We start from the raw sequence: 26,884 nt of genomic DNA, 5'->3' as shown, positions 1-26,884 counted from the left end.
ATTTATATAATAATTCCTACGATAAGCTACGATCAAAACTAAATTGGATCATTGATCTGAAAGTTATCGAGTTTATACGTTCAAAATGATAGAAAAAAAGAAAAGAAAAGAAAAGAAAAGAAAAGAAAAATCGTCGAACTATTGGCTTTTTATTGTTATATATCGAAGATCGTAAGAAGTATTTTTATTCGATAAAAATCGAAAATCGTTCGACCGTGGTCATGTTATTTGGCAAAAAAAGAAAAGAAAAACTTCGAAGAGATAGTGCTTTTTCTCCAAGGGATTCGAAGGACACGTTTCAACTGGTTCGCCTTCTTGTTTCTCGCCTTGAATCCTTTCGTAAAGCGCGTGTGGCTTTAGCGTAAATTTTTACTATGGCTTGAGCGAAAGTTACGAAAGTTCCTTTCAAGTTTTACGCCCGGAGCGTAAACTCTCGTTTAGAGAAATGCACGTAACAAGAATACCCCTTTATACTTTGAAAAGGGGTAGGAGACAACGGTACATATGTGTTTCCGAAATGTTTATTCCCTGGCGTCGTTTTACTCCCTCTGACCTCTTCATGCTGAAAAAGAGTAGCTGTATGTATATATGTACGTATGTATATGTCCGTACATATTTAGCGAGAGTCTACAAGTATGTACATACCTACGAAACGTGTGTTTTTCAAGATTATCCTGTGTACTCGGTAAAGTGCATTCGGGATATACGCGAAACCGCGAAAGAGGAGAAACAGGGGGAGGGGTGAAAACTTTCGGCTATTATCCTCGAACATGTATGGCGTATTACTGAGGCTCCTTATTTCAAGTAGTATTCTTCCATGTGATATAATCCGAAGAAAAGAAAAAAAAAAAAAAAGATAAAGGTAAAAACTCTAATTTAAAAAAAAAAGATGATAATTTTAAGCTCTCCCTTTATAAATTTCAATGTTAGAATATTTTATCAGTTTTCCAACGATTATTTCCGCTCGGAATGATTTAATTCCGGTCGTTGTTGAAGCGTGAATAGTACGAAATTAGAAGCATCGATAATCCGATAATTACAGCTCCATCGAAACGATATCGCGATCGTCACTCTCTGAGCACGTTCGAGATGTAGGTATATTATAAATTAATGAACTCGAAATGTGCCCGGGCAGGTCGCAGTAAGCGTATAACAATAATCATAAATGTCGACGGTTGGCCCTTATGAGGAGGATAATATGCGAGCATAATAAATAAGCAATCGCTGGAGAAGCGTAGAGACAGCGATTCTGCGGCGATGCATCCAGTAGCAATTACACAGGCTCGACAAAGTGCTCGACATTAATCAAAGGAATCCAGCCGTGGCTACACCTGTACGGATTGGCCGATCACCCAGACCGGACGTGCCGACAACGACTAAGAAGAAGAAGAAGAAGAAGAAGAAGAAACGAAAAAGAAGAAAGGTCTTGGCGCTCTCGCGTCGCGAGAGATGCATCGAAACGATGTAAGATGAAAAAGGACGGTTGCAGGATGCACCAGGAGACTAACGAGGGTACATCGAGCGTAATATCAGCGTGGATGAAAGCATAAATCTAAATCGTTCATCGTTGGCCATGGTCAAAGGCAAAAGCTTTCGCGAACATTACTCTTCGCCGATCGTCTAATGGTAGATTAGGATGAATAATTATTCTTCGAGATTAGAGGACAAACTCGTTCCTTTTCTTTTTTTTTCTTTTTTCTTATTTTTTTTTTTTTTTTCGGAAGCTTCTAGATTTTAATTAAATTATTATCCATAAAATATATGTAATATCAGACATTACGATCGATGGTAATTTAGTAGATCGGTTTAATTTCTCGTATCGCCTTCATCCAAGGCGTTCTATCTTGAGTGCTTGATTAAAAGAAATGCAAAGAGGAAACGAAACTTATTATGTTCGAGAAGTGGAAAAGCGTGATTAATGAATGTAGATGCAATTTTAATGATGAAGGGGTAACGATGCGAGATCTTAGTTGGGAGAAGCTACCGACCTGTATACACTGTCCTCTCGAAGTTTTAAGAAGAGATACCGAAAAGGTCGAATTGTGCTTACCCTTACATTTGAACTTGTCGTCCCGCATCGAATCGATCTTCCGCTTCTGCGCCCTCTTCGGCGATTCACATTTTGCACCAGACGTCTCGATTGGATGTGCGTGAAGGTAGGCACTCAACCATCGCAAGTTGCAGTCGCAGATGAAAGGATTTTTTGCTAGATGTCTGTGAAAGAAATCCCAACGATTTTGTTTCCTTTTTTACTTTGCAATCGTTATAAAGTGTATGCTCGCATTGAAAGGCATTTAACGAACTATTATTAAGATAAATTCTGGATACAAACAGTGTTTTAATACTCCGTAGATTTGAGAAGGTTCCATTCGCCAGAGACTTGATATTATTATCGTATAAAGAAAGAAGAGTGAGGTTGTAAAGATCTCGGAAAAGATCGGTCCTTATACAAGAAATTTCATTGGCGTTGAGTAATCTGGAAAAAAAAGTATTGTTTCATTAACAATTCAAAGAGGTTGTTACTACACCATTGAAGAATCATTAATGATGATGCTTTGTTAAAATCGTGAAACGTAATCCGATCACTCACAGTAATTGCAAATTGGAGAGTCCTTGAAAGAGACCACCTGGAAGTTCGCTGATCTTATTTCCATAGAGAACTCTAAAACATGCGGAATTCATATTACATACATTAACTCAAATGATAAATATATATATATATATATATATATATATATATATATATATATTCAAGTACTATATATACAAAACTTAAAAGACTCACAGAGATTCGAGGGATTTCAAACCGTGGAACGCATCAGAAGCCACCTTTTGAATTTGATTATTGCTGAGGTCGCTACGAGAGAAAATAGAACGTTAAGAAAAGAAAAATAAAAGGATAAAGATGAAAAAGATGAGGAACGAATTTTAACGACGTATGAACGAGCGAAATAAAAATGTGAGTAGGCAGATTAATTTTGCTTGTGTTACGAAGAGGAAGAGTTACTCACATTCTCCGTAATTTTCTATATGGTGAAAAGGCCTTGGGTGGAATCTCCATGATACCATTTTGTTCCAAACGTCTAAAAGACGATCGATGAAAATTTTTGAAGATAAAACAGCAGCAGCAGCAGCAGCAGCAGCAGTTGCAACGAATTGGAAGAAAAGAGAAGAAAGAAAAACGATTTAGCCATGGTTCTTTTATTTATCATTCTTCATTCTTCATACTATCGTTCGTAGTATTCTATCGACTTCGATTGGCTGTCGGGCGATATTAGGAGAGAAAAAAACACAGATTTTTCGCGCTGCTCCATTTAAATTGGCACCGCGTCTGGCACTGCACGTTCACCGAATTTGATTTTTCTATTTTATCCGATGGCGAGTGCATAGGGAATCGGTTTTTTCTTCTTTTTTTCTTTTTCGTAAATTTCAAATCAAATTTTTTCTTCTTTTCATTCCAATTTGTGGGATATAAAACGCACCATCTCTCTGATACTTTACCGATGAAGAGAGAAAAGAGAAAAAGAAATGGATAGATAGATAGATAAATAGATAGATAGATAGATAGATAGATAGATAGATAGATAGATAGATAGATAGATAGATAGATAGATAGTTAGATAGATAGGTAGATAGATAGATAGATAGATAGATAGATAGGTAGATAGATAGATAGAGAAAAAGAGAAATCAATAACGCGAGACAGCCAAGTTTCAAAGCTCGTTGTTGCCGAGCTAGAAGGTAAAACTTTTTACGAACAATTCCGTGGTGTCCTCCGGAAGATGGGTCGGTACTTTCGTCAAGGAATTCTCTCGGCAATCGACGATTCCGTTGGCGCATTTGCAGGGATGCGGGCATTGCGGTTCCGCACTGCATTCCGAGCCCGCTCGTTCTACCAAGCCGGAGCATTTGAACTCGTGTTCCTGCAAAAAGCGTAGTGGTTGAGTAAAAAGAAAAGACTAAAAAGAAAAAAAAAAAAGAAAAATATAAAAAGAAAAACGAAGGAATGAAGGAAACAGAAAAAAATAAGCATTTTCTTTCACAAGAGAAACCATTTGACTTCTCGAATTTTTTTAATGAAAGAGAAAAAAATTTTCTTATTCTTCCTTCTTTCGAAGATTTATCGATATAAGTATTCGTACCTGCAAATCAGCGAGACTTCGATCCTTCAAATGTGCAGGAGACGAGCAACGCGTATGTTGTCCGAGACGAGAATACGTTCTCAAATGTCGAGAAAGCCATGTTAAGTGACAGTCGCAAGCGAAAGCATTATCGGCTAGCTTGAGAGTCCGTAAATGCGATAAACCAGTGAGCATTTCTTTTCCTAACGTCGTCAGTTTGTTGTTGTTCAGCATTCTAAGAATAAGAAAGAAAATTTCGTTTTAATTCTTTTTGAGCACAAACTATTTTTTCGAGTTAATCACTTTTCACTATAACTTACAAAATCTCGAGATCCTTCAATTCTCTTATCGAGGATTCGTCGATGCACGTCAACACATTGTTATCCAGTAAACTGTTAAAAGTTCATAAGAATAAATAGTTTTAAAGCGATCTCAAAGTAAAAAAACTTAGAAGTATTCACGCAATGCACATGGTAAACGGAAAAGGATGGAATTTCAAGTAAAATGGGCTTTGAAACAGTTCAGCCATCGAGTTTATTCGGGGATGCCTGATGTTAAATCGCTGAACATCCAAACAATTTCTGGACTTCCTGGCGCGAACTAGTTGGACGATAAACGATGCAGTGTATTACCGAAGGTTAATTGAAATCACTCGAGAGACGGTTACAAGACTTTTCGATTATACGTTACGCGAGTAGGAAAGAGAAGCATGGAACATTGGGTTAAGATGAGGAGGGGGGAAAGAGAAGAAGAAAGAAAGAGAAAGGATAGGAAATCCTTGGGAAATATATATACTTACAGGTGCCTGAGAGCAGAGACTCCTCTTAACGTCTTCGGTCCTATCGTAGCTATCTGGTTGTGACTTAGGTCTCTGCAACACGGAAGAGACACCAATGATTTTCTCTTAGTCGACAATTCGAAACGTTCGTCGCTCGATTAACACCGAAATGACCAAATACTATCTATCCTTCTCTCTATCTCAGCTAGCTGTCGTCTGTGTAACTGCAATTTCTCCTTTTACTCGAAACGGAACGTGGTTTCATGATTCATTTCGTTGATATCTTCTCTCGGAGTCAGATGCATCGTCTTCCTTATTCGACGAGATCGGTAAATCGGTATTATCCTTTTGGACGTCGGGAACATCGTAATTATTGTATGACTTGTGGATTATAACGAGCGCGTTAAGGACATCTTAAAAAGGAGTTTTGACGAGTTAAGTCGAAAAGGTAGACGAATCGATTTGCATCGGGTCCTGGGAATCGTAAAGCGAACTGGTAAGAAGCAATTACAAGGGAAGGCACATCCTTTGCTCGTTCATCATCCGGTGATCTAGATATCGTTTCTCTTTCTCTCTCGCACTCTCTAAAGATGGAGAGAGCCTGTTTCAAAGTCGTCACACGTTATTCCACAGAGGTTCGAAGAAGAAAAGGAAGATAGGCTCGACTACGAACTTGTTTCGTAGAATCTTTCTTTGTCTCTCTCTCTCTTTCTCTCTCTCTCTCTCTCTCTCTCTCTCTCTCTCTCTCTCTTTCTCCTTCTCTCTCTTTCTATACGTCGACCTTTCCAAGTTTTTACCCCAACGGACACACGACCGTAACGTTGAGTTCCGATGGGTAAAGAACACCGGCTCGCTCCACTTCCGAGCGCAGTTAGTCGCGAGTTCGTCCTACATTTCCGATAAATTATTCAGAGCATCGAATGCCGACCGAGTCGTCGCGCGACTTCTACCATCGTGTGGTATTTCTTCTTCTCTTTTTCTCTCTCTCTCTCTCTCTCTCTCTCTCTGCCTATCCATCTATCTATCTATCTATCTATCTATCTATCTATCTATCTATCTATTTATCTATCTATCTATCTATCTATCTATCTATCAATCTTTCTAAGAAACTTTTAGTTAGCTAGAGTCTAGCAACTCTTTTTAATTTCTTTTCAATTGCGTGAAAAGTTTCGATTTCTTAGGATAAATCCAAACGTACATACATACGTATAAATCCATTCAAGTACTAGAAGAATATTTGATCGAAATGAAAAAGTGAAAAGCACACGATTATCCTTTCGTTATGCTTGCTCACAGAGGAAATTTGCTTGGTACCTAAGGCGTAACGAAACGTTTGAAGACGATAAAAGACGGGGAACGAAACGTAATCACGATAAGAAGAGAGCGAGAAGGGTAAAACGGCTTGCTACGAGAACGGATGTACGAAGGAGTTAGAGTCACCACTAATGAGCTTCACTCTGTACGTGTAAAGCTTTCTTGCCAGTTCGCGTAGTCGGTTATAGACCTGACTTTCGTCGTCATCGTCCTCTATATCGTCGTCTTCGTTAGTGCTTGTATTTCTGTGTCTTTCTTATATACACACATATACATACACTTACATTTATGTATGCGAACGAATGAGCTTTTCCGTGCCAACCACTTCGAAGCTTTTTCACGGGTGGCCGGCTTCACGAATCGCCCGAGTCCGTTTTCAAATGAACGGAAGCTTTCAGATAGTATCTTGGAGAGCTGTTAAGCATCTTTTATCCGCGAGAAATACGAGGGTTACCTTGCGAGTGAATGCGAGATAGAGTCAGCATCCTTAATGGTTCATTTCTTCGTTAACTATTCGTCAGTACTATTTTTTCTTCTTTTCTTTAAGTTCTCGATTGCTCTCATTACATTTCTTTCTCTTTTTCTTATAAAAAAAAAAAAAAAAAATTCATGCAATCTTTTCATATTAATTTTACAACAGTCAACTGTGATTTATAATAGATATTGAAAGTTGACGCTAACCAAACTTGCAAGAGAGATTAATCTCCCTAACTTTCACCAAGAACAAGATGAATCATTCGGTAAGAGGAGCGCGAAGAGCTCGTTTAACAGAACGAGCAGGGAAGATTTTTTTTTAAAGCTCATCGCGGAATCGAATATCTTCAGGCGAGTTTCAGATGTTGTTGAACCAACTCTCTCCTGGGAGAGAAAAAAGAGAGAGAGAGAGAGAGAACTTCGGAATCTCTTCTCGAGGCACGAGTTAAGCAGACATTTGTGATGATAGGTTAGGGGTCTTGGAGCACGGTTCAGCATTGACCATCCATTGGCTCGGGGAACTCGCAATCTGTAATTATGCTCGCCACAGACCACGAGAGTGGCTCAAAGAAGGAGAGAGAGAGAGAGAGAGAGAGAAGATAAGGAGCGACGTTCGAAATAGAATAGAGAGAGAAAGAGAGAAAGGAAGAGAATGTAAGAGAGAAAGAGAGGGAGAGGAATGTTATGAGCTGGACAACGCGAACATAAGGTGAGTCTGGGAGATTGAACTCCCAGCTCACTCGCGAGCCAATCCAGAAAGCAATTACCGAATTTCGACGTGGCCGCGCCTCTACCGTTTACCACTCACAAAGGACTTTCTGAACCATCTCTTCTCTAGCGATAGACGAGGACGAGACTCGGTCTTTCTCTCTCTTTCTCTCGGCAACTTCAATTCCAAATGCTTCTGCCAAACTGGCTGCTCCCACAGCGTTTGCCGCCTCCATTGGTACTCACTGGACTAGGGCGATAAGCACAGGATAAAACGAATCTCTCGAAGAGGACGCGAAATGCGAGAACCGGATTCTGAACGCGACGCTTGTTTCTCCTTTAAGCTTTCCTCCCTCGTTCTTCCAACCACCTCACCTCATCCCCTCATACAGAAATGCACTATTTTCTTTCTTCCTCGTTCTCTCTTTTCTCGGCTCTTTTCAAGGGATCGATTCTTCCTTTCGAGACGTTCGAAATGAAAGAGAGAAAAGCAAGAAAATGAGAAGTTCCAGTCGTGCGTACTCCGATATTTAGACTTTCTAACTTTGCTCTCCTTGCCTTAGGAGAATAAACGAAGAGCTTCGAGAAAATTCAACGGCGTAGAAAGCACAGAGCAATGGAAAGATGGAATGGGCAAAGAGAAATACACGCTTGGCTTCTCGTTATTGGAAAGAAATAGAAGATAAAAAGAACGGGAACCAAAGAAGGATGAGACGAAAAATCTGTTGGATGTTGGAAAAATTGAAGAGACTGGCCCTAGTCACATGAAAATGAGAGAGAGAGAGAGAGAGAGAGAGAAAAAGAGAAAGAAGTATTAGAGTATGACACGATGGATTTGCTGGCTTCACGGGTGGCAGAAAAATTTGAGAAACGTCCTACGATACGATATCGAGAGCATTAAACGCGAAGGACAGCTCTTATCGGCGACGTTCGATGAACGTGAAATATCGCGGCTCGTTTGACGCTGAACTTACAAGCCGGAGTGTCGGCTACGCATTGGGATGAAACGCGCGTCGTGTTTGTAGATAACAAGAGTGACGCGATCTCCTGATGCTCGTAAAAAGAAAAAGCTTCTCTCTCTCTCTCTTTCTCTCTTTCTCTTTCTCTCTCTCTCTTTCTCAATCTCGTCGAAGCATCCTCGGATTTTCGTCTTCTCCGTTTTAAAATCAAACGATATAAAGAGAAGTCTTGAGCGGAACGAATTAACGAATATCACGACTGGTATTATACAGGTTTTTTTTTTGCAAAAGTCACAGTAATATTCTATAAATCAAAACTGAGAAAAATATTTTATCGAAAGTGAATCTTTAAAAGAGATTTTTTTTTTCTTTTATACATTGAGATCTTTTAAGTTATCACATATAAGTTATAAGAAGGATAATTTTGCAATTGATGAAAGTTTTTCTTTTCTTCGATATAATTAATTTCATTTTATGAAATCGCTTTAGAACGATCTGTTTTCATTTAACGTTAATTTTGATATACTTGTGAATTTTCCGCAAACCTTTTTGAAATAATCCCGTAGATTATCCCTTCGAATGAAACCTGGATAAAGGAAGGAAATGTTATTACCTCGTAAATACGAGCTTGTATATTCCATTTGGTTCTCCACCTCTTTCCATCGTTTCGTTTGGAGCAACAACAAGAGCGAGTGATACTAATCGTTGGAGGCGCGTCTATAGCCCTTCCCATTGTGTCAAACCATTTATTACAGAGTACTCTTGGTCTCCTTTACCATCTTTGAATACCTCTCTCCGTTTGCCACGCGATGAGTTAATCATACGTTTCGTCCCCCGTCTTACGACCCACGCTCTCTTTTCTTAAATTCGCAAAACTTATCTCCGATTCATCCCGTCAAATTAAATACGAACCTAACGATTAAGATAGAAAATCCTTATACTAAGATCTTCCGAAGATTTCTCAAGAGTTTCTCTGTCGAAAGGAAACAGAAATAAGAACTGGAAGATGTCAAGGTCAATCTCAGGAAATCTTAATCTCAAAGTTATAGCCGATCGACGAGGGAAAGTCTCGAAATTACGAGTAAGATTTTCGTTTGTATTCGATCATATTCAAGAAGGGGAGTTAGAAGGGAGATAGATGTGTACCATCGACTTTAGCTGCTTATCCACCGGCAGATGAGAGATTATCGGGGCCGTCCTGTACGGCCGTGAGAACTCGCCGTAAGGTCGCAACGTGATACGTTCTTTTGTAAGGTGCCTGATCCGGTCTTATCGTCGGAAACTGTGGAGTTCGTTCAAGCAAGAAAAAGAAAGAGAGAAAGAAAAGAAGAAGAAGAAGGAGAAGAAGAAGAAGAAGAAGAAGGAAGAGGCCGAGACGGTAAGTTTCGAGACCCGTCCGTCTTGGCCACTTTGCAAGATGATAGATGGACCATCACCTTCACCTTCCCTCACTTCTCTTCTTCACTCTTACTTCCATGTCCAACGCTCTTCTTTTTTCACCGTTCCTTCATCTCCTTCTTCTCCTTCTTCTTCTTTTTCTTTTCTTCTCTCTACCTACTAGCTCGTGCCGTTCCCTCAATGCTCTCTATCCTTGTCTAACGAGAAAAGGAGCCACAAACTCGTGTGCTTTTTCGACTTCTCGAGTGGCAGCTTGGAGGATTCGAGCACTGCCTGCGGAAACGATCTCGATAAAGGCTCGATCCTCTTCGGCTGACCGCTCCGTATCTTTCCTTCATGTGTGCGTGTCTCATTCTCTCTCTCTCTCTCTCTCTCTCTCTCTCTCTCTCTTTCTTTCTCTCTCTTGCTCTTTTTTATCTTCCTAGCTCGAGAACGGTCAGTAGCGGAGATCGATTAAGATTCAGGTTCGAGAAGTATGCGGCCGTGAACGTTTACGAGGGAAAAGCACCTGGATGAGAGAGAAGGAAATAAGAAATATATATATATATATATATAGAGAGAGAGAGAGAGAGAGGGAGAGAGAGAGAGAATGTAAAGGAGACTGCATCGGTGTAATCGGAAGATCGGTATTTTTTCTTCCGCGCTCGTTTCTCTCGCGTTTAGATAGGAGAAACGCGGCCCACGTGTTGTACGAGCTTCCTGCCTTCTGACTTACGCTGAGTTGAGTGAAAAAGAAGAAGAAGAAGAAGAAGAAATGTAAGAAGTCGGCAGGCCGCATCCAAGCATCTCTGAGTGATCTTATTTTATTTTATTTTCCTTAGAATAGTCGCTCGACCAGAAGTCGAGTTCGAAACTTCAAGGATTTCATTAATATCACCGTCTACATTGCGTGTTAATTCTGATAACAAGAAAACTCCACGTGTTACCTGATTAACGAGCTTCTTTGATATATGAATGAAATATATTTCCTAGAAGGTACGTGTTTGCTATAACGAGAGACGATGACAATAATGTATCTATAAAAATTAAATAACTACTTCTTTTAAAATTTTATTTCCTTCAAACTCGTTATTATCATGTTCCAATTAAAACATTGGATTATTATATTAAGTATTGAAGAAACGTATCTCGAGATTTTTGCGTTTCTGTCCGACTGTTACAATAATTTCTTTTAATTTTTAAAGAAATTTGTTGAGAAAAAGATAACGTGCGAAAACGCGAAAAATACGAATGAATTAAAGTCGTCGAACGAAAGATCAGCTTTAAGAAATTAAACATGGAAAAGGGGAAAAAGTCGCGAGTCGCATACGTATACACATACTGTCTATGCCATATACGATTCGATTGGAAGGAAGTTTGCAAGTTCCGACTCGTTCAAAGCTTTTGCAACCTGCTGAAGAATGTAGGCCGTGGATCGTCTGTAAAGTTTTCGTGCCGAGTTTGCGCGTTAGCAGAGTCGAGCATGCTTGACAAAAGCGGTATGGATTATAAAACGAGACCGTAATAATAATAAAAAAAAAAAAAAGATAAAAAAAAGAAAAGAATGAAAGAAAAAAGAAAATGTAAAAGAACTAAAAAAAAAGAAAGAAAGAGAGAAAAAGAGAGAGAGAAAAAGAGAGAGAAAGAGAGAGACCACGAACGATCTCGCGTATAATAATTATTCTCCTGAGACTCTTTTTTTTCCACACTGGCTCCTTTGTTCCTCGTGTTTGGCGAAAGTTCTCTCATGGGAGAAGCTTTTTCGGAAAAGCATACTTCGTTTTTCCCTTCTCCTCTTCGTCGCTCGTCCGTCTACGATTTTTCGTCCATCCTGTCAAAAAGTCTCTATGTTTCCTTTTTCTTTTTTTTTTTTTATTTTCTCTGCTCTTTGATTCTTCTCTTATTTTTGCGAACGTAGAAGTCTCCCTTTTCGAATTATCATAGTCATCGTATAATTATTATTCATAAGATAATTAAAAAGTAAAGTATGAAATAAATTTCAATATTTTTCTTTTTCCTTATCGTGGAATTAAGTAACAAACTCTTTCTCATATACCTGCGAGGTACGATAAAAGAAAATATGAGAAAAAGCTTCATAGCACTGTAAAGATTCCATCTTCTTGAAAGGTTAATCGAAGTAGGATGATAGTAAAATTTATACGATGGTACTTACAGCCGTTTTAAGTTCATCATGTTGCTGAAGAGGAGATCCGGGAGATGACGAATTTGATTGTTATTGAGGCGCAGTTTCTCCACACCGACCAGATCTTGGAACGCCCCTCTTTGGATAGTATGGATCTGATTGTTCGATAATAGCCTGTCGGCGAAGAAGAAAAATCGTGAAAGAATGAAACTTAAACGAAGATCAGGCTATTCCATTTTCCATGATATATAATTTGTTAAATGTTAAATAATATTCGTGCGAAAATGAAGTTCTTTTTTTAGTAAATTTTCCTTTTATATTTTTTCTTTATATTTTTATATCCGATTATGTATATATAATCGGATCGTATTTTTTAAAAGATATTCACGGAAGAGGATAGACGTTATGCAAGTAATTCGCACCCCTCTCCCCCAAACTCCCATTTATGAAGGCGCACAAATGCATTGCCATCATCGCGGTCGTTAGCAAACTCCGTAATACATGCTCGAGGAAGTTCTCGACACTGAATATTCATAGTACTGCGGTTTCGTGGCGAGAGGTGAGCCGACTTAACTTCTCTTCCTCTTTCCCTCTTTTCTATTTTTTTTTCACACTCTCCTCTCGCCTTTAAAACTTCATCACAGTGATAATGTAAAAATGCCTATATGAAGGTGTTACTTACAATACATGAAGCGTCGCCATGTCTTCAAAGTCCGTCTTAAATATAACCGAGATATTATTTCCTTGAAGATCTCTGAAACAAAACAAAAAAATAGAAAGGAAACGATTAGAATCTATTCTTGAAATTATTTCAAAATATTGCTAAATTTACATTTAAAAATATTAAATCGAACTTTAATCAGATCAGTTTTCCTTTAATTTGGCTAAAGATAGAACTGACCTATACCAATGAGACTTGTCACCATATTAAGTTCAGAGAATTTATATAGGTCAATAGATACCCATATAGGGGAGATACAGTTCTCTTTTTATGACAAGGTCAAGATCATTGAGGTCTATTCTAAGAATTTCTATATGGGTACGGATTGGTATCGGAAGGGGATTAAAGATAATAGGGGCCATCGAACTGGGAGTGTTTCTTCAACAGAACCTTGATGTCCTTTTTTGAATGATCCGCGGAATAAAAGAAAAATCATGTGATTTACGAGTGTCTTTTAATAAATAAAAGAAAAAGAAGGTCCATGAAAAAAGAAAGGTACGACAAAGGGTTACACGGTACTCTGTTACTTGGTAAGCGTGAATTTACTCGTTGCCTCCTCGTCGTCGAAAAAAAAAGAGAAGAAGTTAAAGAAGTAGAAGAGATGAAGAAGAGAAGAAAAAAGAGGGGGAGTTGAAGAGAAAGAAAGAGAAAAGGAAAAGGAGGAGAAAGACGAGAGGAGTAGCCGTCAAACACAGCCGTACACCAGCCGTCTGCTCTCTCAGAAGTTATTAAGGCCTTATTAAATTGGTTCCTTTTCCAACCCCCTCCCAACTTCACCATCACCAACACTACCACCTCCAGCCAGCCGGTCGGTCCTCTTGCAGTGAAACTTTTTACCTGACAAAAAGGCCGACGGTAAGAGCGAGTAACGAGGTCGGCCTATCTACCCCAAGAGCTTTTCTACATCAGCGAGGATTTTTCCTTCCGTCCTTGCTGCCGACGAGACTACGACGAGGACGACGAGTAGCGAAAATTATTCCCTCGTTTTCGTCTCTCTCATCTCCGTCCTTCTCTACTAATAAAGCAAAAACCCATCTTTCTTTCTTTCTTTCTTTCTTTCTTTCTTTCTTTCGTTTTCAATCCGACAAATATATTTCCACTGAAAATTTTTCCTTCATTTTTCTTTCATAGGATAAGATATAAATCCTTTATAGATTTTAATTCGACATTAAGCTAAAATTTGTCGAACGGTTTTACCTCGAATATTCCGAGTTTCGAAATAGAATGAAATCCATAGCGGATCATCGATATGGGTTTATGTATCGAATAAGGACAGTAATGGGATAGATTGGTCTACAATTAATATGTATTTCCAATTGGCACGCGTTCACGCAAATCGCTCGTTTATGATGAACATTATGGCGAATTCAATGACGGTGAATCAATCATCGAATACGTGAGTCCATAAACGAGTTATGTATCGCATAATTTGGGAAATTTTGATTTACATAATACATATATACAAAAGTAAAATAATCGAGTGTATATCGATTACTTTGAAGAAAAACGAAAGAAAAAAATTTTAAATACTATAATATTTAAAGTGACACGAAACCTCTCGATCGGTTCGCTTCCGAAAAAAAATCAACGAAGCGATTGACGAAAGAGGTAACCGTGATGAAATTAACGCTCCAATAAATATCCAAATGGCCATATTCGGTTTCCCAGAGAACGGATTATTACGCCCTGCTATATAATCTTGATAGTATTCGAGCAGAGAATGAAAATGCAAGAGAGAATCAGAAAGAGAGAGAGAGAGAGAGAGAGAGAGAGAGAGAGAGAGAGAGAGAGAGAGAGAGAGAGAGAGAGAGAAAGAAAGAGAGAGTGAGAGCCAGCGAGCGAGAGAGAGAGAGAGAGAGAAAGAAAGAGAGAGTGAGAGCCAGCGAGCGAGAGAGAGAGAGAGAGAGAGAAGAATGCAGAAGGGTGGGCGATGTAGTATCTAATTATCAGTTATTATACCTTAAAGAAGCTCAGGGCAACGAGCGTCGCCGATCGCATTATAGAATCGAGGTTCATTGAGTCTCTCATTCTCTCACTCTCTTCTTCTCTTCTCTTCATAGCGCGTAATCCACTTTATCGCTCGATTCGATTAATTCTCGACGAGGTAAAACGATCGCGGCTGGCAGGAGAGCTAACGAAGGCACATCGTGGTCCATCGAGGATGTCTACCGCGTCTCTCTGACGCCATCCTCCTCCTTCTCTTCTTCCATTTCTTCGTTCTTGTCGTCATCTTCGTTGTCGTGACTCGTGCCTACGGCGAAGCTTTCAGGAACTCGACTAAGAGAGATAGAAAAAAGGTGCTCCCTTCTGTTTCGTTCGCACGACGGATTTGTGCTTCCACGAACTCTAATGCGGCTTTTCGCGATGGTGGCCCACGCCATACTCCGGCTGATGTTACGCTCAATTAAAATAACTCGGCACCTTCTTGGAATATGATAATGGTGATCGCTCGAGTTATCGCACATCCCGGTATGGATCCTTTGCTCGTCCAGCCGGATCGAAACTCCTTTCGAGAGACCTCAAAAGAGATATGAAGAGAAAGAGAGAGGGAGAAGAGAGAAAGATAGAGAGAAAGAGAGAGAGAGAGAGAGAGAGAGAGAGAGAGAGAGAGAGAGAGATGGGAACGGGTCGTAACTCTCAGAAGATGACGCTTTAAGAGAAACGTTACGGATTAACTATGATTAGTCTGCTAACGAAATACGAAGGACTTGTGAAGAGAAGACGAGAGTAAGAGAGAGAGAGAGAGAGAGGGAGAGAGAGAGAGAGAGAATGAGAGTGCATGCTAGTACCTTACCTCATGAAAATTTATTACATCATAAGGAAGATATAAATATTTGCGGTATGAATTATGTCTCGTAAGAGAGAAAGAAAGAGATGAGTTTTGCATTAATGGTATAAGGAAGTTCAAAAATGTTCTTACTCGTCATTTCTGTGGATATTAGACAGAAATAACGTATAAATACTTGTTAAGGCGAAACGATTAAATTCATTGACGGTGTTATGATATAAAGAGAGTATATTTGACTGTACGAAGATCGATATACCGGTACGGTAGATAAATCGAAAGGAGTTACTTCTTAAACGAAACGATCGATCGTTTATAATCGTTTCACGTCGATGGAGATAAATGAATTTATGATATCTCTCGAGTTAAAGCGGAATAACTTCAAGAGAAAGATCGACGTACATCGTGGTAAACGTTATGAGCCGAGTTCGAATGAACTCAAGACAGAATTGTAATAACAACTGGAACGATAGGAAATCTTATGCTAAATAATGTCACGTTTCGAGACGCAATTACTTTTGTAACAAATATTCCAATACTCGATCAATATCCTTTCACTTTTAACACGTACATAGTATAAGCTTATATTATGATATATTTTTGTATCACAGTTATAATATATGATATAATATAAGAGTGAACTCCGGCTAGATAAGAACTAAGAAAATATATGTACGGTTGACATGCGATATTATCCTAGGATTTCGGTACAACGGGTACTTCATCATAACGATCGTAATCTCGTGACGAAGGTCACGAGAGAAAATTCCGTAGTATTTTATTAGCTGCTTGGCCTACTAAATAATTCGACACGGCAATCCCCGCCTCGACGATCGCAGTGGTTTCAAAGAAGAAACACGAGGACGACGGGATGAAAGGAGACGAAAAGAGACGTGAAAACGTGGAAAGAAAAATTGTTCTTTTTCAGAGGGCTATCTCAAATTTCTTCGAGGATGGATAGTGAGCAATTCGTTTTCTAGTTTCTAACGTCGACACGATCAATGGCTATAATGACGTCCATCGGAAATTCAATCGTGCCTAGACTCACACGAAACGAAGGAAGGAAGGAAAGACGGAAGCAACGCAGGAAGGAACGTAGTCGTTTTCCTCCTCGTCATCCGGTACTTTTGACAAGCGGCTCACGTAGCGGCTAACAAAATTACTTTTCGCGTCGTCGGGACGTTCGCTAAATACATTTCCATGGGGGTTTTCACGAGCGAAAGCGGAGACGAAAGCGAAGGTAGAAAATCTAGTAGGAAGGTCTGCCTGCCCGTCTACCCAAAGAGATGCTGTTAGCTACTGCTGCTGCTACTACTTCTACTGCTGCTACTGCTGCTGGTTGTGATGCTGGTGGTGCTGTTGGTGTTGCTGTTGCTCAAAAGATTCGAATAGAGGATGGATAGGACTTGCGAGAGAGGAAAGTTGCAAGGAGTATTCAATGGGATAGGCCTCACTGACTTGTCCAGGAATAAGGTGTTGCTACGCGTCTATATTTGAAGCGTTGTGGCTTTTGGAAAGGACCGCAGGCAGATGTAATCAAAGTTTGCAGACAAGCGTTCTATCTATCTCTCTTGTACAGGCTCTTCTGTCAGAAGTGGGCAGATTACGTCAGGACCAGATGAATATCCGTATCAATCTTCTTGCGTATTGTCTAAACATGATTTTAACAATACATAAATATTGACAATAAAATCGATATTTTCTTTGATTTCAAAAATGAATGAGAGAGAAAAAGATTAAAAGACGTCGACGTTTATTTTTTTTTCTTTTTTCTTTGTTTTTCTTTTTTTCTTTTTTCTTTCTTTCTTTTCGAACAGAAGAAAGAACAAAGAAAAAAAAAGCGATATAACAGCACAGTGAATTTAATATCGAGTTTGACTAACGTTTATCGAAGCGTTTGTACGTAACAGTCTTCGGTAGCTACACGTTTCGAGTATCCATCAGTATTATTGGTCTATCCGTTATCGCGTAATGTCATTGAAATTGCCGGAGGCTTGGCTTGGTCGTGAGGGAGCAGAAGGTGGATGATAGAGAGAAGAAAAGAGAAAGAGAAAAAGAGAGAGCGAGAGAGAAGGAGAGAGAGAAAGAGAGAAAGGAAGATAGAGGAAGAAAGAGAGAAAAAGAGAGACAGAGAGAGAGAGAGAGAGAATGCAATGGAAATATCATGTCAGATAAGAAAGAGTACCTTCTCTGAAGGAGCGTACGCACGTCGACACTGAAATGTAAATGGAATCTCTTGATTGAGTTTAACGGTAGGTGGAGAAGTGGAGAGAGAAAGAGAGACAGAGAGAGAGAGAGAGAGAGAGAGAGAGAGAGAGAGAGAGAGAGAGAGAGAGAGAGAGGAAAAGAAAAAGGAGGAGGAGGAGGTTCTGTGGCGGTGGAAGCGTCGATGATTCTCGGTCTGGAGATATATCGTGAATCGAAGGAAGAATAAAAAGAGAAAAACAGAAGAGGACTCGATTTGACGTATCGACGGCTTTCCACTTCGATTGCTCGTTTCTCCTATTCGAACAGAGCATGATACAAAGAAACGAAAAGAATGTTACGTTAGATGTCCATTTTGTAATAGGACGCATCGACATTTCGTATTTTATCGATTAAATAGAGACAAATTTATCTAAGTTTTTGTCGTAAAGGTGATAGCACTACATGTTTGAAAAAAAAACTATTTGCGCCATAATTCAAAAACCGTCGTAATCGATGGCGGTAAGGTACATTAAAATTTAACGGCAGCTATTTATCATATGTAAGTCGTCATCGTCGTCTGAATTGATCGAAAGACTTATGGTGGTCATGCAACTTTCTCGGAGTCGGATGATCCTTATCGTCGGTGAAACGAGATTCATGAGGAAAGGGTGGATCGTTAAAAGGGCCGAAATAAAAGTCGATGAGGGTTTTCTTCGTAGTTCATAAAACGAAATCGATCCTTTTACGTTCGATTTTTATCGCAGTTCTTTCATTCTCAACGTTCGTTCAATGAGGAAGCAAGACAATGCAACAAAGACTCTTAAAAATATATATTGGGAATGTACATTACATACGTAATACGTGAGAAGAGTGAATTGTATAGGAAGGAGGAGAATAAGAAGAAGAAGGAGGAATAAGAAGGAGAAGAAATAGAAACGGGGCGTTGTGAAACTCTCGCGTCTGAATTTATTGGGCTGGCTCGCCTCCAGATGAAACTTCTTTTTTGCTCCTCCACGCTTTCTGGTCATTCTTCATCCAGGATACCGCTCGCTCGCTCGCGAGTAAGCGAACGAACGAACGAACGAACGAACGAGTGAGCGAGCGAGCGCGTCAACCCAGTAAAATCAAATATTAACGATCGCCCGCTCGCGTAGAATTCTCCCTCGTTCGTGCGAGTATTTACGGCAGTAATACATCGACGATACCGGAGGATGACCCAACCGAGTGATATATTATCCCGTCGCCGTCACTCTTTCGTACGAATAAAAATTACACGGAGATCGGTGGCCCGAGGAAGATAGCCGCCTCCTCCTCCTCCTCTTTCTCCACCTCCACCTTCTTCGTTGACGACGACAACGCATCGTCGCTGAAAAACGTTAATAACCAAGAGAAGAGAGAGAAAGAGATATAGATAGATAGAGAGAGAGAGAGAGAGAGAAAGAGAGAGAGAGAACATTCCGATGAAAGAAAAAATACGACGATAGTCCTCTCGTAATTATGCTGTGCTACGTCGACTACTTGTAATCTTCGTTTCCAAGATCGGGCGATAAAAAATATTACCAAGAGAGAAAGAGAGAAGAAAATAAAAAAAGTAGCAAAAAAATGGCTCTCACATACTAGTAACACCTTTAGCTGTAAATGTAATATCGTCGTCCTTGGATCAAGAAAAATCTTCCCTTTCCATCGAATTTAAACCGATCGCAAGGCGCGAACACGTAGCGTTCGTTGGTTGTGTTAAAGCTCACTCTGCTAGGCGTGCCGATTAAATCATGAATAAGAAACAATGGGTAATAGGTAGACGGGGGAGGAACGCGTTTGTTTTTCGCCTCGTCGATGCATTAACACGACGCTTCGTGACTTTTTGCTCTTTCAAGGAGTATGAGAGATACTCGTCGGATAAAGAGAGGAGGCACACGCACACAAAGAAAAACTTCGTACCTTGGGTCTCATGCAGAACAGAAATTAACGTTTTGTAAATGAATCTAGATTTAATAGATAATTATATTAAAGAAGGAGATAAGAAATATAATTAAGAATTTATGTAATGTTCTAAAGGGAAAACATTATGATAGAAACTTGTTAAACCATAAAATTCTATTTGTCGTTTAACTTATCAACGCGTCGTGGACTATATTATCCTTCTGCAACAGAGAACCCATATATATATATATATATAAGAGAGAAAGAGAGAAAGTGAATAAAGACAAGCTCTTAATTCGCGGTATAGCTCGACGTTTCCATTCATAGTGAATGTCATGTTCCTTAGATGTGCTCGAAAAGTGAAATAACAATCGTTCGCTTGCGGTGGTGCGGTGTACCACCGGCGTAATTCGCATTCCGCTTTTAGTGTTCGCGAGTTAGCCGTAGCGACCGCCAGTGCCCAACCGGACGATTTTAACGTATGTACGTCCGTTAACGGGGATTGACGCGAGGGTTTGTTCTCCAACCGTTTATACGCTCTACTCTCTCTTCTCCCGTGCTTCCCTAAAGCGTCAAATCCATTGTTGCGCCACATTCAAGTTCCTCCGCTGACGAATATTCGTTGAGAACTCTGCTCTAACTACCTCTTCGAAGATGACTTGTCAGCGAGTCTTGATCCTGAATTGTTTACTATGGAGAAATATTCCATGAAGAAATTTATATTTCGTACATTAACGAGCTAGTAGAGTTGGTTTTGAAACTAAGATTAAGATCGTGTTCTATTTTATAGATCGCGATAAAAATCTTTCCAAAAAAAAAAAAAACGAGAACGTACGAATAAAAATACTATAAATAATATTTCTTTCGAAATAACTTTCCGAGTATAATCATTTTGATATTTTGCTCGATGTATCTAAAATAAGATATAATAATTAATCATAGGAGAAAGAATACGAAAGAAATCGAAAAAAGAAAATCGTTTCTGTTAATTACGATTCGTAATTACTTTCTTTTTCTTTTCGGTTTGAGAAAAGTAAAAAAAAATAAAAATAATTATCTTCTATCTAACGAAGAGGGAATTCTCGTCGGTGAACCGGCGAAACAATTTCGATTTGCTGCCGTCAAAAGACAAATGTGTGAGATCTTAACGAGCTCAACGTGGTTGAGTCTGATTCTTTAGTGAACGATATAGAAAACTTTCTTAAATCGATCCTAAAGGATATTATCTATTATTTCTTTATACTCTTAGCAACGTGGATCGTCGTTTTATCGACTATAGCTCTCTATACATACCATACACGAGTCTGACTTTTATCACGTTTCTCGTAGATCTTGATAACACCTTTTTTTTCTTTCTCTCTTTCTCAAGACAGATAAAGGAGAGAGAGAAAGAAAGAGAGAGAGAGAGAGAGAGAGAGAGAGAATGGAAGAGTTCGATAAAACGGTGCGATCAGCGCGAATGGGAACGTGCTCGACTCGATTTAGAACGATGCTCCCACACTTCTTCCTCTCTTTTCGTCTCCTCACTCTCTCTCTCTCTCTCTCTCTCTCTCTCTCTCTCTCTATCTTTCCATCTCTCTCTTTCTCTCACTCTATCTCTCTCTCTCTCTCACTTTCCGAGGATCACGACGCGATAAATTCATCGCCGAGTTTCTCCCACGAATCGTCGTTTAAAAATAAAAATAAAACGAAAAAAGAGAAAAAGAAAAAAAAAAGAGGAGAATTACGGTCGAGCGTCGAATCGATAAATCGCGCGATTCGAATCCGTGTTCTGCTCGCAAAAATAAAAGTATCAAGGCGAACGACATGGCGAAACGCTTATAGGTGTTCGTTCATTCGTTCGTTTGAGGGAAATAGAATATAACTAGCGTGGCCGGAGAATTTCTCTGGGAGACGATGATAAACGTTTAAAAAGCGACTAATTAGCAATTACATCGCAGGTTGGTAAATATGTTAAATGATATTATGTTCTTGCTACCAAGAATGTAGTGTTTATCTGGAAACATATCTAACGGAGTATCCATCTCTTATTTTGTCATACATAAATATCTTTCCTAGGGTAGTAATATGTAATATTCAATGGTACAATTATCGTAGCTCATTTTTCTATGTCCTTTTATTCTCTTATTCTCTCTTAATTTCTTTCTCTTTCCATTCTTTCGATCTTTTTTCTTTCTCTTACTAACCCCTTTCCCCTCCTTCATCTCTCTCTCTCTCTCTCTCTCTCTCTCTCTCTCTCTTTCTCTCTCTCTCTCTCTTACTCTCTTCTTTCGTGCGATACAGAGTTAGAGTTATTACCAGAGTTATTACTGTTCCACGGGTAGACTAAAATATGCGACACACGATCCTGTAGGTATACATAGAAACGAGAGTGAGCAAGAGAGAGCACGGCACACCTCGCGTGAACTCTCGTGCCGGGGTCAGACGTGGATAAATGTTACGCACGATCTGCGTAGAAGTTCGTGCCAGCACCGGCGGAACGTTCGCGCAAATATCAACGTTGCAATACGGTAATAGGAAATATACGATCCCTCCTACGCGTTGCACTCGTCCCTCTCTCTCTCTCTCCCTCTCTCTATCTCTCTATCTTTCTATCTCTCTCTTTCTCTCTTTCTCTCTTTCTCTTGACGATCGCGAGCCACAGCCTTTCGAGCGAATAGCCTCGATTGCGACTTGCTCCGACTCGTCCGCGACGAGCGAGAAGATTTTATTGATGTCGAACGTGTTCGCCGTTGCTGTAAATTGACAAGCTACAAGCCGCGCTTTTCGCCGATGATTTATCTTGAAGAGAGACGGTCCAAAGAAAAATTCATTGAAGAATGCAAAAACGATGTCTGTACATATATACGTACTGCGTTTAGTCTCCCGAGAACGCCACTATGATATGGTGGCTTAATGAAAGCGTGTAATAAGTTGAAATACGCTTATATAGATATATATGTATACATATATTATATCTATGTATATTCGCGAGATAAATAGGATGCGTACTTGGCATGTGTATTACAAAAAAAGAAAAAAGGGAAAAAAAGGAGGGTAAAAAATATAAAATGAAACGTCGAGAACTCATAGTAACGTGTCACTGCAAACGAATACGTACGTAAAACGAGAACGAAACCATTCTCGTCTATTTTTCCTTAAAAAATATTTGTTCTTTTTTTTTCGCGAATATTTCCCGCGGCACGTTATGGGACGGATCGAATTTTCAAGCTAAAAACTATCGTCGACGAATGTTTCTCTTGCTCGTCGGTGCCAACGGAAGAGCCTCTCTTTCAGCAACTCGACGACGACGACGACGACGACGACGACAACGACGACGACAACGACGATGACGACGACGACGACGACGACGACGACGATACTTCGTCAACGACCTTTTGCACGACGTGAAACAAGAACGTTGGCTCTCCATGGAAAGCCGCGCTTGTTTTTTCGTGCGTAACCGCTTTTTCGCCATACAACACATTTCTACACAAAGAACTTCGAACAATTTTTTTTTCTTTCTATTTTTATTTCATATCTAACGATTCGACGCTCTTGTTGGACCGACGCTTTTATAATAACGATAATAATAAAAATAAAAGTCATACTGAAAGTAATAATAGTAATAATAATGGTAATAGTAATAGCACGTTATTCAACGAACATTGAAGCAAAACGTGGAATGGTAGAGGCCAAGAGAATGGAAAGGAAAAAAGGGAAGTAAAAGTAAAAGAAAAAATCGTGCTAGGTTGGACCGTTTTCTAGGTGGTCCTTTCGTGTCGAGAAATTCTAGAAAGGTTTTCGCGGAGAAAGAGAGAAAGAGTGAGAGAATGAGAGAGAAAGAGAGAGAGAGAGAGAGAGAGAGAGAGGGAGAGGGAGAGTGAGAGAGAGAGAGAGAGAAAGAAAGAGAAAGAGAACATAAACGCGCTCCGCACGTGCTCGTACTTCCGGCTCGCGAAGCTTTTCGTTTAATTGCTCGAGAAGCGGGCCAAAAAAGATTGTAATTGCTCAGTGTACTCCTAGCCTTTCGACCGCGGTGAAAATTGCGGAACGAATTGTCGGCGAGCTGTCGAGAGAGAATAAGGCAAGTTGGTAGACATAATAATGGACAAGGTAGGGTAATCGACCGAAGGTTAATACTATGTTAAAAAAAAAAAAGAAATTGAAAATAGATAAAAATAATATACAGGCTATCGAAAAAAGTTTTATCCTAAAACTTTAACGATTTTTAATCAAGACGATTATATCTGCAATATTTTCATATCAATTGATGTGCTCATGATATAAAATTGTATTTAATTGAAAACTAGTTTGGATCTTGTAAAACATAAAATGTTATTGTTTCAATAATAATATCAAATATTTATGCAATTTCGTTTATTAAGATGAGTAGGCAGTACCATTAACCTTTTAAAAAATTGAGAATATCTTTTTTCAACGCCATGTAAAGTAAAGTGACTTCTCGCGTAATCCGCCTACCATCTTTCTCTCTTCTTTTTCTTCTTCTTCGTTGTAGTCGTTGTATCGATCTCTCTCAAGGATCTTTACGCGGTCGTATACGCCATGCAATTATTCTCATAATCTAGTAGACGCATCGACGTCGGCGGGTCGACGAAGACAGAGAAAGAGAGAGAGAGAGAGAAAGAAGGAGCAAGCGTGGGCCCCTAACGAGCCGTTCCACCTGTCGTGGTCGCATAAAATGCAATTAATGGGATTCCGCGTGGGCTACGTCGGTCCAGTATCCTTTCGCGGCCGTTTATGGCACACACATCCTTCGTCGTTCACCAACAAGCGCTCTTTAACGCCTCGCGGCTTCTTTAATCCCTTTTTTTCCTTGATCCAAATAAGATTCTTACTTTCTATGAGACTGTATTCGCCAATGATCAATAATTAGTATATATAAAGATTGAAATTGTTGAAAGTTATTACAAATTTTCATTCGGAGTAACAACTTTTATTTAAAAAAATCAATTTCTACTACTACTACTACTACTACTACTACTACTCTCTCTCTCTCTCTCTCTCTTTCTCTCTCTCTCTCTCTCTCTCTTGATATCAAACATATAAAAGTTTATACGACCTAACCGACCTATCGTCCGCCACTATCTTCTCTAGAAAAAAAAATGCATTCTATCAAATTGGAACAATGGAACAGCCCTCTCAATGCAACATATATATGTGTATATATATATATATATATATATATATATATATATATATATATATATAGATATACATATATGTATCTACATACACGTCAGTGAGGACCTATGAATTCAGGCGCGTTTTTGCAAATAAATCATATTTGTAACAATTCCCGGTCTCGCTCTACAAAAAAAAAGAAAGAAAGAAAAAAAAATGAGAAAGAAAGGAAAAAAGATAAAAAGAAGGAAGAACGAACGAGATGGAATTGTATTTCGGATACAAGAGGAGAATGCAAATTCGATATCATTTACGACGATAAAATTCCGAGGAAAGTCATGCGGATGGGGTTGTCGTTCAACAAGGAAAAAAAAAAAAATAAAATAAAAGAAAGAAATGGAGATAAAAATCAATAACGAAAAAACAAATAATCATATTGCTTTCAACGATTGGGAATCGTTGGATTTCGAACGATTTTTGGATAAGAAGAAGAAGCGAGTACTTTCGTTTCGATTAAAAATCCGCAGGTTGTTTGCGGGCTTTGAGGTTCTCACGATTCGCTCGCAAACGATACTCCTCCTCTTTCTCTTATTTCGGTGCTTGTTAAATCACGGAGGATGTGTATACGAAATATTTCGTTGTATAGAGTCGAGGCAACGAAGGAACCAAGTGGAAAGAGTGAGCGAGCGAGCGAACAAGCACGCACGCGCGCGTGCTCGAAGCGGCTACGAGCGGAACTTAAAAGGGTGCGTGTCAGTGACGGTAGTAGCGGTGTGCTTTCATGTTCAGAAATCAGGCGTCTAAATCTAAACGGCGCCACGACACGACGTCTCTCACCGTGCGTCGTCTAATTACCGTTAACGCGACCCGCTTAATTAACGCTAACATTAACGTCTACGAACGTCCCCATCGCGGACTTGCTCTATTACCTTCTCTCTTTCTCGTCCTTTTCCTCTTCTACTTGTTCATCGACGCTTATTTGCCTATCGATCATTTCACCATACCTTTATTTTCTTCTTTCTTTCTATGTAACGTAATAAGCCAGTGTAAATTACATTTTCCGTCATTATTCCTTGCGATGTGTGCAAAGAAAAAAAAAAGAAAAAAAGAAAAAATAAAAGGAAGGTAGTAATAAATGTAAAGAAAAAAAAAAAGACAGAATGAGGAGAAGTCGTGTTGTAGCTTCTTTGTAATAATTTTTTAAACGAGTTTACACGTTAAAGTCAACCAGGTCGAGTAAAGATTACCTTTTTACGTCCTTCTGTTTCAATCTGCTGTCGACGAGATATCGAGCCCTTTTCTTTTTCTCCTTTTCTTTGTTCAACATTCGAAATCGAGTGAAAAGAAAGAAAGAGAGAAAAAGAAAAGCCCACGAGAACATCGATCGGGATACAGGACGCGATAAATAAATTCGCAGTAGTAGGCGCGGATTTAATGGCACAATAATTTTCTCCGTCGGGCCATTTATAAAATTGTGCAAAATGCCGAGTTGCTCCTGGAGGCTCGCAGATAGCATCGTACCGACCCCCTACGGCTGGCTTATATTTGCATGTTATTGCACGGGGGGTCCTAGCCGCAAAAACGTATTACGGAACGAGTCGTAAAACGCTCGGAGACGAGCGTGCTCTACTTTATGCGACATCGGCTTCCAGGGTCAAGGAAATAAACCTCTATTCACGCATTATATCGTCGCGTGAACCTGCTGGCTCGCGAGGCCGCTTTTACCTGCATATCTTAATTAATGCCGACGTTGATACTTCATCGTACCTTTTTGTGGTAATCTTCCTACATGTTGCGAAAGAATTATGTGAGAAAATTTATATACAAATTTATTTTATTTTATTTTATTTTATTTTATTTTATTTTTTCTAACCTCCTCGTATTCGACGAATATTTTAATATTTTTCTTCTCTAATTATTTGCGACTTAATTATGACGAAAAAATATAAACGAAAACATGTAACTCATTAGGATCAAAATTCGTATGATTATTCTAGAAAGAAATGTAAATTTGAAAGTTGTAAATGAGAATGGAAAAAGTGTATGTAGTAGGTCGAATGAGAGATGCATCGAATTTCGCTTTCCCATCTAAATGTCAAACGTATAGGCAATGTAAAAGCGGTGATCCTGGATGCGTTTGGCAGGTGTTACCTCGTAGAGCTGGCTCCCTCGAAAGCAATTTTGGTAGCGTGTAACTTGCACGCGTGGTTTGTGCTTGACTGTCTGTATATACATACATACATACATATACACACACACACATATACATTATA

General features: G+C 39.3%; 1 protein-coding gene across 4 annotated transcripts in view; it reads right to left on the bottom strand.

Annotated features, from left to right (window-relative positions):
* The window catches only part of LOC124422562 (protein slit), a 308,496-nt gene that overhangs the window by 7,669 nt on the left and 273,943 nt on the right, over window positions 1-26,884 (bottom strand). For 2 of the 4 annotated variants that reach the window (XM_046959195.1, XM_046959199.1), the window contains exons 2-12: window positions 12,557-12,628; window positions 11,905-12,048; window positions 4,921-4,992; window positions 4,442-4,513; window positions 4,143-4,356; window positions 3,760-3,923; window positions 3,012-3,083; window positions 2,786-2,857; window positions 2,591-2,662; window positions 2,333-2,476; window positions 2,051-2,214 (exon numbers count right to left, since the gene is read on the bottom strand). In XM_046959195.1, coding sequence (XP_046815151.1) covers window positions 2,051-2,214; window positions 2,333-2,476; window positions 2,591-2,662; window positions 2,786-2,857; window positions 3,012-3,083; window positions 3,760-3,923; window positions 4,143-4,356; window positions 4,442-4,513; window positions 4,921-4,992; window positions 11,905-12,048; window positions 12,557-12,628 — 1,262 coding nt within the window. Of the gene's footprint in view, window positions 1-2,050; window positions 2,215-2,332; window positions 2,477-2,590; window positions 2,663-2,785; window positions 2,858-3,011; window positions 3,084-3,759; window positions 3,924-4,142; window positions 4,357-4,441; window positions 4,514-4,920; window positions 4,993-11,904; window positions 12,049-12,556; window positions 12,629-14,554; window positions 14,993-26,884 lie in introns of those variants that run through there. The other 2 variants (XM_046959197.1, XM_046959196.1) reach the window with 2 other exon arrangements.

The sequence above is a fragment of the Vespa crabro genome, chromosome 3 (assembly GCF_910589235.1).
Source record: "Vespa crabro chromosome 3, iyVesCrab1.2, whole genome shotgun sequence".
In the NCBI taxonomy this organism is placed as follows: domain Eukaryota; kingdom Metazoa; phylum Arthropoda; class Insecta; order Hymenoptera; family Vespidae; genus Vespa; species Vespa crabro.
This window is presented reverse-complemented; position numbering and strand designations above follow the sequence as displayed.